This window comes from Mesoplodon densirostris, chromosome 8 (genome assembly GCF_025265405.1).
Source record: "Mesoplodon densirostris isolate mMesDen1 chromosome 8, mMesDen1 primary haplotype, whole genome shotgun sequence".
Classification (NCBI taxonomy): Eukaryota; Metazoa; Chordata; class Mammalia; order Artiodactyla; family Ziphiidae; genus Mesoplodon; species Mesoplodon densirostris.
Window position 1 is genome coordinate 95,434,690 of NC_082668.1, and position 15,221 is coordinate 95,449,910.

Genomic DNA, 15,221 nt, shown 5'->3' on the forward strand with positions numbered 1-15,221 from the left:
TTCTTTTTGCCCCAATAAATTGTTGTCATAGTAAAATTAGGTTCAACTATCAAAATATACTTTTGTTTGAATGCATATGAGATACAAAAACCTGTTGTTTTTCAGATTTAAATTTTAATAAGTTGTAATACTTTAAAAACTATTTAAAATTAACCTCTTTGGAGAAAGGTTACCTTAAAAATGTTTTAAAATATTTATACATAACTAAGAAAAATGTATTCCAAAAACTTTTTTTAGAAATTATAAAATTTGCTTAGATGTTTTTCTAGAAGGACTTGAGTAACCATTATTCCCCACATAGAATAGATTAAATAGATTTAAATATGATTAATAGAATAAATTAGTAGAATAAATAGATAAAGTAGATTTAAATATGATTTAGAAAATTGGCATGTGATATATTGGATTATTCCCCCTTCTTTTTCAGGAACTCTTGGTGTGATAACAGAAGCTACAATAAAAATCAGACCAATCCCTGAATACCAAAAGTATGGCTCAGTAGCTTTCCCTAATTTTGAACGAGGAGTAGCCTGTTTAAGAGAAATTGCAAAACAGGTAAAAACAAAAACAAAAACCCACCCATATATATTTATATTTTAAAAATTCTGCTGCATAATTAATTTTGATATGTCACATATAATCTTCATATTTAGTTGTGTTATATTTGTGATTTTTACCCAGTTCTATATGAAAAGGTAATGTTGTAAAATCATCCCTTTAAGTTCAGTTGCTATTTCTTTGAGTAATTATACACCTATTTCTTGGTTTAAAGAATGCTGTACAATTTTAAGACAAGGTAAGGTATGTACCTGAGTTGATGGCTTCAAATGTCTCTGCCTTTTGTTGAATGTTTTCTTAAGTTATTTTTGGGTAAGATATTTTGTGATTAATTGCAGTAATGTTGCATTTTTCTTGATATTTATTGAAATTAAAATAATTGGCTGAATATTAATGGCCCCAAAATACAGAAATTAAATATAAGTAATCAAACTTTATCAATTCTTAGAATGTGCTGCTACTAGGCCTTACTTGTTTTTTAATATTTCCTAAGCTATATTTTAAATTAAGTAATATAATATAACGTAATACAAGATATTTAGATATAAACTAAGAAGAATTCCCACTTTCCCCTTCTTTAAAAAAAGGGATATATTGTCAAGGTTTTTAAAAAACTAAATAATGCCAAGTAATTTTATTTCTGCGTTAATTGTGTGTATCAGTGTGGAATTCTTGCGTTTCTTTAGACACTTGGTTCATTGTTTAACCTATAATGGTTTGTGAAAAAATTCTTATTTCAACATTTCCCAGAAGGGAGGAAGTCAAGGGAATATACTCCAGCCTCTCTCTTCTTGCTTTCTCCAAACTCAGAGTTCTTTAATACTTCCCATCAGCTATACCCAATTTGAATCTTGAGTGCAAGGGAGCTTTCTGATGTCACCCATATAGGTCAGCTTCTGCATATTCAGAGTAGGGTGGAGGGAGGATCTGATAAGGAAAAAGAGTGGTATCTAGCAAGTACTCCATTTCATTGTGGACTTTGTAAGGTACTGAGTCTTATCTTCATACCATTCCAAGAGAACCAAACCACTATTAATGTTTTAAAAAAATATAAAATGAGTAAAAAAAATGTTAAATTTACCCACATATTTACCATTTCCAGTGCTCTTTATTCCATACACTCAGTTTTGCCTTCTGAGACACTCATTCTTTCTTACAGTTTCTCACTTTTAAGAAGTCCAACTATATGATCACCTAATCTAACAGTTGAGAAGGGTAATTTTTATAATTTCCAAGTAGCTTCAGTTACTTATCATTAGATTGCTTTTTCCCCCATCAAGATTTAGTCATAGGCTCCTTAATCTTGGTTGTCTTACTCCTAGGTAAAGGGAGAGTTTTAAAAGACATATAGTCGTGGAATGAACATTCTTGAACTCGTGGCAGGTTCCTTTGGTGATGTTAACGCAGAAGTGATGTTGTTGAAATCCTTAAGAGCCCCTAATTCACTTGAACTTTGAGGATATTATGTTACGGTTAAGGAGCTAGTATTATGCTATGTTTGCTAAAATAACGAGATGGCAGTAATATTTAAAAGTAGAATTATTGAGTAAAGGAGTGGAGATAAGTTTTAGATGTAAATATTTGAGCACCGAGAGGTAAAGTTCACGTGTGTTCTGATAACTTGTTGCTAAACCCTTCCATCACTTAAAGGCCAAGGAAGTAACTTCGAATTTAAGATACCTCAGGTATTAAGAAACAAAAGAAGTACTTGAAGAGCCTTACGGTTTTGCCAGTGAATTCATTCCTAGAAGAATGGGAAACTAGGTCTTTTTTGTTCTTTTTAAGAAAATAACCATAAATTCACCAATTAAAAATCAAAATAAAAGCAAATATTTTCCATAAATGGTTTATATTTTCTGATTAATTTCAAATCTTCCTTAATGAGATATTTTTTATTCTAGTGTTTTAACTTTGTATTGTAGTTCATTCTTTGTGTTAAGTACTTTTATTTTTATTTACTTTTCATCTTTGTCAAGCTTGACTATATCCCCTCCAAGAAAAGCTTTATTATTAAAGATACAGTTTATATTGTCCCTCTTGTTCAAGTTTTGAATGACATGTTTTTAGTTGACCATTATTGCCTCCATTTTTTTATGGCAAAATAAACATGAATGCCAAATTAGATTTTTAAAATAATTATAGAATTTATAAAACGAGTCTGATTTTTATGTATTTTTAACAAAAGATCTTAATGAGTACACACTCAGTCTATGTTGGCCAGCTCTGCCCTTCACAATACCTCCCTTCTGTTGAACACAGATTTAGTAAACTTGTTAAAAAGTGTTGTTATATGATCTTTGGAATAGAAGTAGACATATTTTATGCTTTCCTGAGTGTTCCATCTGCTTTTCTGCATTAAAAATACTCACATGTAAATCTGTCTTAGGTTTCATTAATGAGAAATGGTGTACAAATATGTCAAAATCCTTAATTTATTATTTCACTAAAATTGGAAATATTGAATTTAAACATAAATAGTTGGTGCAATTTGGTGCGGTTTTTGTTACAATTTAATATGCTCCTGATAGAAAGTAACAGATAAGAGCTACTTGTGATAATGAAAGGCAGGTGGTAACATTTTCCTTCATCTTTGCATAAGTCAATAAAAGTTTTTTTTTAATTCTTTGGATATTTACAATATGACCATAATCTAAATTCACTACACAAAACTATATTGAATATATATATCTTGGGATAAAGGTGATGACTGACAGAAAGTGCCACCCTGTGGTTAAAAACCAGGTCAAAAAGAAGCTCCTTTCTAATCTATGGTTTTAATAATTTGGTTCTCTGTAATTAGTAATAGATAATTTTTAGAGACATAAATACCATGTAATTGGAAAGCTTGCCTTACTTGAAACTGATTGAAAAGTCTAGATAGATAATATTTCATTCTCAAATGTTGCTCTTACGAATGAAACAGTTGCTAAGAATAGTTACTGGGATTTGGAAATATTCCACTGTTTGGGGAACCTGCATTTTTTTACTCTTGTTATACTGCACATATAGAGAGGCATTCCCTTTCCTGGAAATGGGTAAATGTATTATGTTTAGGGACATTTATATATTAGTTTATAGAGTATACAAATCTCATGTGTCAAGAATGGTACTGTATATGCTGCCCTGCTCTATAACAGTATTCTCAAGCAGAGAAATTGAGAAAATTATCAGGTTTTGGCACTAGTCATTGTTCAATTTGTGATTTGGAATTTCAGTTGATAGCAAGAAAATTAGGATCCATTAAAATAGATGGTACATGGTTTACAACTGTGCCAAATTCTTGATTGAGTAATGAGCTGGCTGCCTGTAATTCCTCACTGTCATTTCATAGCACTTCCATTTTTGCACTATTTTCAGACTCAGGTTGCTTTTGGATGAGTATCTTTTGGAAAGGAGCTGACATGATTGTTCACAGATAGCTAAGTGGGCTCTGTGTATATTTTTATCACTATTCTTACTGAAGGAAATAAATAAAGCAACTTTATACTGGCAGCAGTAGGATTCTACTAAGGTCACTCATCTGATCTTTGTCCATGTGAGGAATTGTCCTCTTTCAGTACTTCACTGCCTTGTGAGGAGCTAGAAAGGAAGATTTAGTGGAAGATTAATGTGATTCTATCTCATAAGTGGCAGTCCAGTAGAATCTCCAGCTTTACTCAGTAGATGGGTAAGTGGCTTTTAAGATTTTCTCAGAGAGTAGATTTCCTACTGTAGCCTCTCAAGAGGGGGGAAAATTGTGTTTTTTAATCAGAATATCAGTGTCAGATATAATATTTTATTTTTCTCTTTTATTGTTTGTTTTAAAATGGCAAGTATGTTTTTACAAGGGTTGCAGGGAACATGGAGTGTTGAAACAAGTTCAAAGGCAATTTTTAAAGTTTGGGATCTTCCCCCACCATTTGCCAATAAAAACTTAGGAGTTATGCCTTGTGGTATTGAGAGAGAACCAATTTGTTCCATTATGAGGAAACATTGACTGTCTGTGGCATGGATTAGTACAAATTCCTCTGAAAACTGTATTTCACAGTATCAGAACTAGGTTTTTAGAATTACAGATTAAAAGGCAGCTTTTTCTTTTGACAAGGATGGCCCTTTCTACCTACCGTCACTTTTATTTTAAACAATTTTAAACTGATAGGGTATTTTTTTCTAGTGAGTTTAGACCGTAATTTCAGAAGATATACATAGTTCATGTCTGACACTTCAGACTGTTATATCTTAATTCTGAAAATTGTTCTGTTTTCAACTTGATTTATCCTGTAGGGGTTCAAATAAATTGAAAGGAGTTAGGTTTAGCACTTATATTGTAAAACATTTAAAGCTTATTTATATTAAGTGATAATTCTTGGAGATAATTTGTTACATATAGAAAATGGAATTGTTATTTGAAATCATTTTTTGATGTCATGTTTTTCTCCCTCTGAAGCAGAGAGAATAACCTAGCCAAATGTTTGGTTAATTGGATTCTTTACTGTGTGATCCAGCAAAATGTATCAGACTTGAGGACAGTTATGAGACATGCTCTAGTCATTATACCTTTACTAAACTGAAAATGTACAGTTTTGACCAGGAGACTGTTTGGCATTAACTTTTGCCCCTTCCCTTAACATAAGTGGAGGGAAATATCTACCCTGTATTATGTATTTGTTTCATTCTTTAAAACCAAGAGATAATTCTCTTGCTAAAAAAGTTCTTGTTTACAATGTAGTTTCCTGGCTATAAGCCAGTATATCCTTTCTAATAGGATTAACCAGTTTACCAATAGCCTTAAATATTGCATGATTTCATCTGTGGTGTCAATTCTGATTTATTATTAGAGGAAGAACTAATTCTGTCTACATTTTAAGCTTTTATACCTAGAAATTTGTATTTAACAGAATTCTCTTCTTTTACATATCCTTTTTTTGAACTTTTAAAATTAATTTATTAAATTAATATCAATTATTTTATTGTGTTTTTTATGTGGGAGAGTATGCTTTTAACTTTATATCCAACATAGTGCAGTTGATATTATGTAAGTTAAATAGACATGGTTTCTGTCTTCTAACAGTCACCAAAGATACTGCATATCATGATAAAATTTTCTGTGCTTAAATTTTTGTATAGCCGTGTACAAGGGGGTTGGTATTGAAGCATTAGCTTCTGATACAGTATGTTAGTAGACTATCTCCAGAATAGTTTTAAGGCTCAGGAACTAGGGCCATTCCAGAGTCTATACTGAAAGTTGATTTACTCCTTGAAGAAACAAACCTTTTCAATTCAAAGGTTATTCAGTTTTTAACCAAGATACCAGAGATATAGGACTGCCACTCGGTGCTTATATTTTATAGTTTATCCTTATGAAGTTAGAAGAAATCATGCAGATGTATGAAACATGTTAATATTGAATTTCTTTCACCAGTAGCTAGTAAACTAAGATACCTCCTCGAACAAAGTGTGTCTCATCTGAAGTGCGAGTTCCGGTTTTCCCTGTGACAAGAAAGCAATATGACTTAGTTCCATAAAAACAAATGTTGCAGAAATCTTTTGATGTGTTTCTTATAGGGCCTATTTTTTTTTTGAGAAAATGGTTAGATTGAGAAAGAGGTTGCTTTTTAAGTTAGTGCCGAGAATTCTACTAAGTAAATAAGACTAATTAGAGTGGTTGTTTTTTATTTTTCAGGTTACGTATTCAAGTAAATTCCTGGTTGTAGCGTCATTAAAGGGAAGAAGTTGGCAGCAATTTGACTTAGTCAGTCTTATACCCATGCTTTGAGGTCACTGTGGTTTATTCATTTCTTCTTTGCTCAGATAAAACAAAGATATTGATATTTATTTATTAGTCCATAATGAGTTTCTCATATGATTTTTTAGACTATTTACTAAAGTATAAAGTACAAGCAGGTGACCTGAGCGATTTTAGTCAGAGTGCATTTATCATAATAAAAACAAAATCATTTATTTCATTAACTCCACTTCAAGTAAGCAATTTTTGTTTACCCTGAATGTATCATCAACCCACCATTAAAATTTCTAGGTAAAAATATCCCCTCTCAGGTTAGTTCTGATCACCTACCACCAGGGGGCACTTTAACTCAAGGACCCTTTCCCCCTTTCCTCATCTATGGAATACTCTAGCAGAGCATAATTGTATAGCATGGGATTGAATTTAGAGCTCAGATTCTTAGAATTTGTGATGTCTTTAACTTTTAAAGGAGTTATTTTGAATTTTTTTAACTTACCAAAGTAGTTTTATAGCATTAAAATATAACCTAATCTTAACTGTAAGTATAGTAACCTAGTTTGAATGTTGTTTTTTAAGAATAGTAATATTATTTTGGTTTTTTGATTATAAGGACTCCTATTTAATTAGGTGTCATGACTTCTGATTTAAAATTCTAAGAAACTTTTCCTCCTTTGTACTTTTAGAATGATGCATGGTGATTTACAGATTATTTTCTGGAGAATCTAAAGCAATCTTGATGCTGTGCTTGGCTTATGAGAATTTACTTGTGACAATAACTGAAAAACTCCATTCACTGACTTTTTAAAAAATGTGGCACTATTAAAACATGAGACTTACTAAAGCTGTTGGTTTGATTTTGATAATTTTTAAAAGTCAGTGTTGAAAATGAATTTAATATTTATTATCTAGATACAAAAAGCTTTCTATAGCTTTTAATTCTTTTTTCGATATATTAGTATGTAATCATCAACTCTGCCTCAGTATAAATAGGAACAGTAGATGACTGACTAGTTTATATAGCTCAGCTGTCAAGTTAAAATCATGTTCAGTATAATTGAATATCAGTTGCTGTATGTAGCAAGTGCCCTGAAGCAAGTTTCTCACGTATTTTTTCAACTTTTATTTGAAAATTTTAAGCATACAGAAACTTTGAAAGAATAGTACAGTGGTCACCTGTATATTCATCTTGTATATGCAAAAATTACTAACTTTTTGCTGTTTGTTTTACATATTTGTGTATTTTTCCTTGACCATTTGAAATTAAGTTGCATTATGACATTTGACTTCCAAATACTTCAGTATATATCTTCTGAAAATTAAGGTGTTCTTTTTTATAGCCACAATACCATTATCATGTCTAAGAAAATCAGCAGTACTTTTTCCCCTGTATTTCTTTTTTTATTAATTTCCAAATTTTTATACAATTTTTAAAGACTACTTTCCATTTATAATTATTACAGAATATTGGCTGTATTCCCTGTGTTGCACGATACATCCTTGAGCCTGTCTTACACCCAATAGTTTGTACCTCCCACTTCTCCACCCCTATATCCCCCCCCACCAGCTGATAACCACTAGTTTGTTCTCTATATCTGTCAGTCCAGCAGTAATTTCTTAATGCCATTCTACAATCAATCATTCCAGTTGTCCCCAAAATGTATTTTGTGGATAGTCTTTCAAACTAAGATCTTATCAAGGCCTACATATTGTATTTTAGTTGTTTCAGAGATTGAATTCCACTAGAAATGTACTATAAATGTAATATACTTTTTTTCCATTTTCTGTTATATGTGTGCCTATGTGGGTTGTTTTCATTAATAACACCTGCTGTAGATACAGGTGAAGTAGAATCTGAGTGGCAGTAAGAGATGGAATTTACAAGTTGTTGGTAGGAATTTAAAAGTTTTTTTTCTAATAATGACAGAATGGCTCTGAATTCTTTCTCATATTTTACTGGTGTGCTTAAGCCCAAACATATAAATACATATGTTATATGATATTCTGTTTATTTTATGAAGAAAAGAAACTTGGTCTACTCAGGCTTTATTTGTTTTATTTGAAGTTGATGTGCCTGTTTTAATAAAAATGTTTCAGGAAAATTGATTTTCCTTTAGTATTTTGAAACTGGTAATGTTTTTAGAAGCATTAACCCAACTACAACGATATGTTTATACCAAGATTTGAAAGTACTCAGGTTGTAGATTTTTTATTTTATTTTATAAATATACTTTTACTAACACTGCAAAATAGCAAGTAAGAGGGTTTTCATGTAATTTTTGTTTCAAATGTGAGTTGAAAGCTCTGTGTGTGTCTTTTGTGATTTTTAATTTTTTTATTTTATTTGAGGCTGTGTGGCGTATTTGAAATATTGTTCATCTAGCTGTCAGGGTATCTTGGTCCTAGTTCTGTCTTTACTGTTTTACAGTCATTTGACCTCAGGCATGTCTTTTAGTCTCTCTGGTTCTTACATCCTCATCTGTAAAATGGGGATAATACCAGTTCTGCTACCCCGCCAAAGTTGTTTCTTATATTAAGTAAAGACATATGAAAACAGCTTGTACACAATAGGATTCTATAAAATGTAAGGCAATAGGTTATTGTTATGTTAAGTATATAAATGACCTAATATTGTTCTTCAGATTTGGCAATGACTTTTTAAAAATATAGATTGTATTATCTCACCTTTAGTATCAAAGATGAGGAAATAAATTATACAGTGTTCAAAATAAGAATCTAACCAGGCATTTTGTTGGGTAAAATAAAGTATGTATTATGAGTGGTTTTATAAAATTAAGTATTTGTTCAATTAAAAGCACATAATAGCAAAAGTGTTATAACACACAGTTAAGGTATATGTTTATAAGTTTTGTTCTTTTGAGTGATTCTGTTTTCATAAGTCTCAACATTGTGTTGATAAAGATTTTATTGATAAATGTTATTCAGAAGATAAATGTTTAAAAAGGTTATGACAGTCAAAATTTTGTGGTCTGAAAGCAGCTTCTTGGTGGAAGTTTAACCATGTTAAAAAGTTGCACAGAATATAAAAATCCCATTTAGGGTAAAGCTCACTTAAATTCTTTGGAAAAACTGTAGCTAACTTAAACCTTGCTAGTGTTTGTATGGTAGTGTTGTAGCATCACAAAGTTAATTTGAATATTTGCTTTCTTCATTTTTCTTTCCTTGCAGCTTTTAGTGTGTGCCTAGATAAATATAACACAGGTGCAGTTTTAGATGTTTTAGATACATAATGTTATGCTTCAAGTTTTGTTGCTGTTTTCATACAAGTAACCTTGAAAGATCTTAGAATTCTGCACGTTGTCTGATAGTTTTTCTATTTAAAATGGATTATGAGAAGGAATGAAAAGAAAGAACAAGTCCTTATCTATGAAGACATCTCAATTAAAGTTTTAAAGTGTTTTGGCCCACAAAAATGCCACCACCATCTTCCTCATTTTAAAAGAGTATAAGAGCGCAGTGACACATTATAGTTCATCAGTGGCATAATGCTCTAGGCATTGATTTTAGTTTATAAGTTTTCTACTTTGTTTTAAAATAATCTACTTTGAGGCCTAATATTTCTTTTAGGTATTTCCACAGGTCTTTGCTAGGCATTAAGCAGATCTTGTTGCAGATAAATTAAAGATCTGGCAACATGTGTATGTATATATGTATTATGTACATAGATTTTGCCTCTCCAAATACTTTATAGAAGCCACTGATGTTTTATTTGTTGTCATAGAACTATATAAAAAGTTAAGATTTTTTTTCCTGTATGTATCCTTAGGATCTAAGCTGTTAATCTCAAATACAGAAAGATGACATTCATTTTCTACCTGTCTAGCTTCTTTACTGTATCAAATTTGTATCACATTTTTAAAATCTTTTTAAAACAGAGATGTGCTCCTGCATCTATTCGCCTCATGGACAACCAGCAGTTTCAGTTTGGTAAGTAAGGAATGGTACTTTAAAAATCTGCTCACTAAGCCACAAAAACTTACGAAACACCAGTTATGTGCCAGGAAGAGTACTGAGTACAGAGCTAGAAAGATAAATGTCATAGCTCCTGTCCTTCAGGAATTTCAGTCTAATGAGGACAGACAGTTGTATAAATGAATGAGTGCAGGAGTGTTAGAGGTGATGTGAAAGAAGACTGCACTGGATACCCTGGTGCAGATGAAGGAGGGGTTGATCCTACTTGATTTTGCTTGAGATTGAGCCAGAGCGTGGGGAAAGGCTTCTTGAAGGAGTGATGCTTAGACAAAATCTTAAAAGGTGAATAGAAGTTTGCCTGAGACAGTCTCTTCTTTCCTACCAAATTTTTGTTCGCTTATCAGCAAAAAATATGAAATTGTAAAACCTTAATGGCGTGTTTGAACTTCTTCAGATAGTTCTGTGTGGCTCAAATAGACTGTAGGGTGAAAGTGGTTACAAAAGATAAAGCTGGATGGGTGGACTACGGCTTTGCAGGATAGATTTGGGTTTTAGCTTGTCAGAAGAGGGATATCTTTGTAGAGGGAATACAATAAATCAGCTTTATAGAAAGCTCATTCTGCTAGCATTATGCAGGATGGATTAGGATGGTGCAAGCGTGGAGGAGGAGTCGAAATGGTTAAAGAGGCAAATACTGGGGGCCTTGTTCAAGGCAGCAGCAGTGGAGATAGAGAGTAAAGAATAGATTTTCCAAAGAACAGTTTGCCAACTGGATGTGGAAGTTTAAATAAAGGGAAGAGTTTAGGGCAACTCCTGATGTCTGATTGATTGACTGGTGGATTGAATAACAGTCTAGAAGAAGAGATGATTTTGGGGAAAAGACATTACAAATGAGTTGTGTTTAAGTTGACCATGGAATATTCAGGTGGAGAATTCAGTAACAGTTAACCATGTTTCTTTTTCTTCCTATTTTGCTTAAACTATTAAACTTTCTGACACGATTTATCATCTTATCAATTCTAGTTTTATTGCTTCTGAATTTTTCCATATGCTGAAATTTAGTTTGGGATTTAAGTTTATAGACTTTAAGTACCCTCAAAATAGTCCCAGAATGATTGCTCAACAATAAATACTAAAGGCCAAGTTAGGCAGGCTTTTCTTTGGTGTACGAGTAGCTTAGATTTTAATTTAGAGAAGAATGATTATCATAATTATATAGAAATTGAACTAAGGAACTCAGGTTGATAACATATCAAGGGTTCGTTTTAAAATTAGATTCTTCTAAGTCACAGCTTTTATTTCTTTAAGTAAATTACTTTCAAAATACTATACTACTGATAAAAGTTTAAGATAAATGTGTCCTATAAATGATGAAATAGTTAAATCAAATGAAAACCAAGCCTCCTTTGTGTTTTGGCCTGCATTCAGAGATCTAGGTCTGAAGAGAGCCATGTATCTATCTGATTAATAAGACTGTGTGATCCATTTATATGCTATAATGACAGTAAACTATGTTGGACATAGACACCTATGTAAAACTAATTATGATGTGGCCAGATTTTATTTATAATTGGGATCTATAACAATTTAAATGTAGGTTCAAAGCAAGATCCTTTTGGTTATCTGTCATCCTTGTTCCACATTCTCATTACTGTACCTAGGAACATGCTCTAATGTTGGTTCTACTCTCGCTAGTCTTTAGTGTGTCTCCTCTCCTTCTGCCCTTTACTTGGCCACCAAAGTGATCCTTTAGCAGTACAGATCTGGTCATGCTTCTTGGCTGTCTGTAACCTTTTTGATTTCTCAGTATTCATTGAAGCTTTCCTACCTACATATCCTGCCATGACTTCATGATCAACCAACTAAATAACTCTTAGCACAGCAAGGGATGTCCGGGACCTTGTACCAACTGTATGGCTGATTGGTCAGTGTTTGTACCGTATTGGTTGTTAACACAGCACAAGCCTATTATTAGTTGTTAATATTTTTATTATCACCCCTCTCCTTGACACAACTCTTAATATATTATATTGAAATGATACATTTTCAGTATATTGAAATGATATATATCATTGAGTACATTGAAACGATCTACATATTTTCCCTCTGAACTAACGTTTGTCAAATTTGGGAGATGTTTCTTATTCATTTTTATGTGTCCTGCACCTGTCACATAACAGACACTTACATGTTGATTGACGTAATCATCAAATTAGCAAAAGAGGGTAAAAAAATCTTGAATAGCATATAGGGTAGTGCTAAGCACATTATCAGTAGCACACAACCATTCCTCAAGGTTGTATTTCCAATTTATAAACAATTCACAGGCTAAATACTTTGGCCAAAGTCCACAAGTTATATGTGGAGCTGGGGTTGAACCCAAATCTGTCTGACCCCAAAGCCTGACTTTTTCCAGTGCTTTGGAGCACTTCCTTGAAACATAAGGATTTATGGAATCCTTTAAAATTATTTAATTAACACTGTAACAATAACAAAATTCACTAATCATACTGTCCAGCTAGTAAATTTAGGAACCAGTTCCTTTGTTTTCTATATAAAATAAAACACAATAGCTGGAATATGTTTAGAATGTAATTAGTTCGGTAGGCAACATTAATTTAAGAATAAGTAAAAGATAATAATATCCTCTTAATTAATACTAATACCAGACCCACTTAAAAGTTAGTATCACTTTTGCAATAATTATGCTTGAAGCATATTCCATCAAGCTATCATGTCAACTCAGTATTAGGGATATATGTGACTAACTCACAGTAGTGTTAATAGAAGTTGTGCATTTAAATTTCAGTGTGATAAGATGAACATATACCCTTAAGGATTATTCCATATCGGAGTAGTAATATTTGGAATCTTCATACATTGTGTAAAAATATGTGGACCAGAAGTCTTTTATGAGGATCAGATACACACACTCACACATTTATGTTTATATATTTGTTTCCAGTTGCTGTTAAAGTAGGATGAATTCCATTTGGGACAGCGAGTGAATATTTTGATGATGTGTTACCTTTAACTTTATACATGCTAGAAATGGTATCTTTTAAAAACACTGGTTATGCTAGAGAACATCTCTGACAGGTTACAATGAAAGAAAAAAAATCCCCAAACAAACCTCTTGTGATCCAGTATCTCAAAAAGATTGCTAGGTTCATCTCTATGTCATCTGCTCTTTATTTTTTGTTTGTTTGTTTTTTGCTTTGTTTGGTTATAGCATGGTTACCTAACTCTTAGCTTCTGGTTAAGATTTATTTGGTTACTTGGTCTTTTATGTAGTATAGTTTCTTATTATAATCTGTAAGAATGTAATAAATATTACAGATTCAGATTCTCACTTTAAAAAAATAGATGAATGGAAAAAAAGACTGCAAGTGATCATTTTTCCTCCAGAAGTATCTCTCTCCACCCTCCCTTTTTTCCTTCAAAAAAGCTAGTTTGCACCTATTTTAAAAGAAGGGATCTACACTTTAAAAATAAACAAAATCCCAAAACCTTAAAGCCTGTTTTAAAAATAAATGTTTTATTTGGAGATAATTTTAGATTTACTAGAGGCTTTAAAACTCTTTATAAAAATTCTGTATAAATGGTATACCAAATCTTTCTGAATTGGGCTCACAGTACTAAGGCCAGATGCATGACTCTTAAATGTTATAGTCATGAGAGTTAAGAAGTTGCTACTCTGAAAACAATGAGAAAACAGTAAAAGACTTTCACTCAACTAAGCTTAATCTGCAGGCAACGATGTTAATTTAACAGACTCTGAGACACCATTTTTTTTTTTTTGGCAATTTTAACTTTCTGGGTATAATTAAGGAAGCAATTACTAGTTTTATGCCAAGAATTCTGGATGAATTAAGAATTAATTAAGAAACAATCTTAAACTTGGCATTGATTCCATATTTCGTTATAGTTCTGAATGGTTTCTGCATAATTAAAAAAAATAAAAGTAGAACTAGCCACCATTGGGTGTTCCTAATGAAATAAAAATTAATGAAGTGATTTTACTATGTATAAACTATACCATTGAAAGATAACCTAAACTATATGTAGTAGTAATTACATATAGTAATTTGAGTTTAAAAAAAAACCCAAGATGGAGTTTGGTAAACAAAAAGTTGTTTGTGACTTTTTAAAAGATGTAGATCTTAATACCAATATGTTATATGTATAACATAGGAGATTTTAAAAACTAAAGTTATGGAAATGTTCACTTTCTTTTAGGATACTAAATTAAAGTAGCCTCTTGCTCTTATGAAAAACATAGATAAATTAATTTGCTATTAACTTAAAATATGAACTTTTTTTCTTCTTAGGTCATGCTCTTAAACCTCAGGTTTCCTCTATTTTTACATCATTTTTGGATGGATTAAAAAAGTTTTATATTACAAAGGTAAGAATTTTTTTTAATGCTTAGGATATTAATTGTGTTTCCTGCCTTCTCTTCCTCACACACACCTATGTTCTTCCACGTTGCTGTGTACATTTCATAATTGTTATTTTTTTTGTTGGAGTAAATATTTAATCAAGTAAATCAATTATGCATTCAATTTCAGAAAATATAAAAGCTTCCCCAGATTTGAAGTTCCTAAAAATAACACTGCATTGAACAGTTTTAGCATATAACATTTTTTATAGTTTGAATTTTTTACTTCATAGTAGATATCTAGAAGTAGAATTAAAGTATTCATTTTTTAAAACTTTTGACACATGACAATGCATATGTGCCATTTTTGGATTGCATCCTTACTATTATACATGGGATTTTTTGTTTTGTTTTGTTTTAAATTTAGGAAATCCAGGGGGGAAATAGTATTTTATTTTAGTTGATATTTCTTGAAACTCTAATGAGACTGACCATTTCCCTGTATTTCCTAGATGTAATTTTTTGTGAATTAGTTGAATGTGGTTATTTTGCTAGGGTTAGCAACTTCAAACAAACAACTTCTGTTTGTTTTTTTGGGGGGGGCGGGGGAATTGTTTAATGCCTTGC

General features: G+C 31.7%; 1 protein-coding gene across 1 annotated transcript in view; it reads left to right on the forward strand.

The window, feature by feature from the left end:
* Positions 1 to 15,221, forward strand: part of AGPS (alkylglycerone phosphate synthase) — a 141,871-nt gene that overhangs the window by 77,104 nt on the left and 49,546 nt on the right. Inside the window, exons 11-13 of the mRNA XM_060106344.1 lie at positions 428 to 555; positions 10,177 to 10,228; positions 14,545 to 14,621. Of these exons, the coding sequence (XP_059962327.1) occupies positions 428 to 555; positions 10,177 to 10,228; positions 14,545 to 14,621 (257 nt within the window). The remainder of the gene's footprint in view (positions 1 to 427; positions 556 to 10,176; positions 10,229 to 14,544; positions 14,622 to 15,221) is intronic.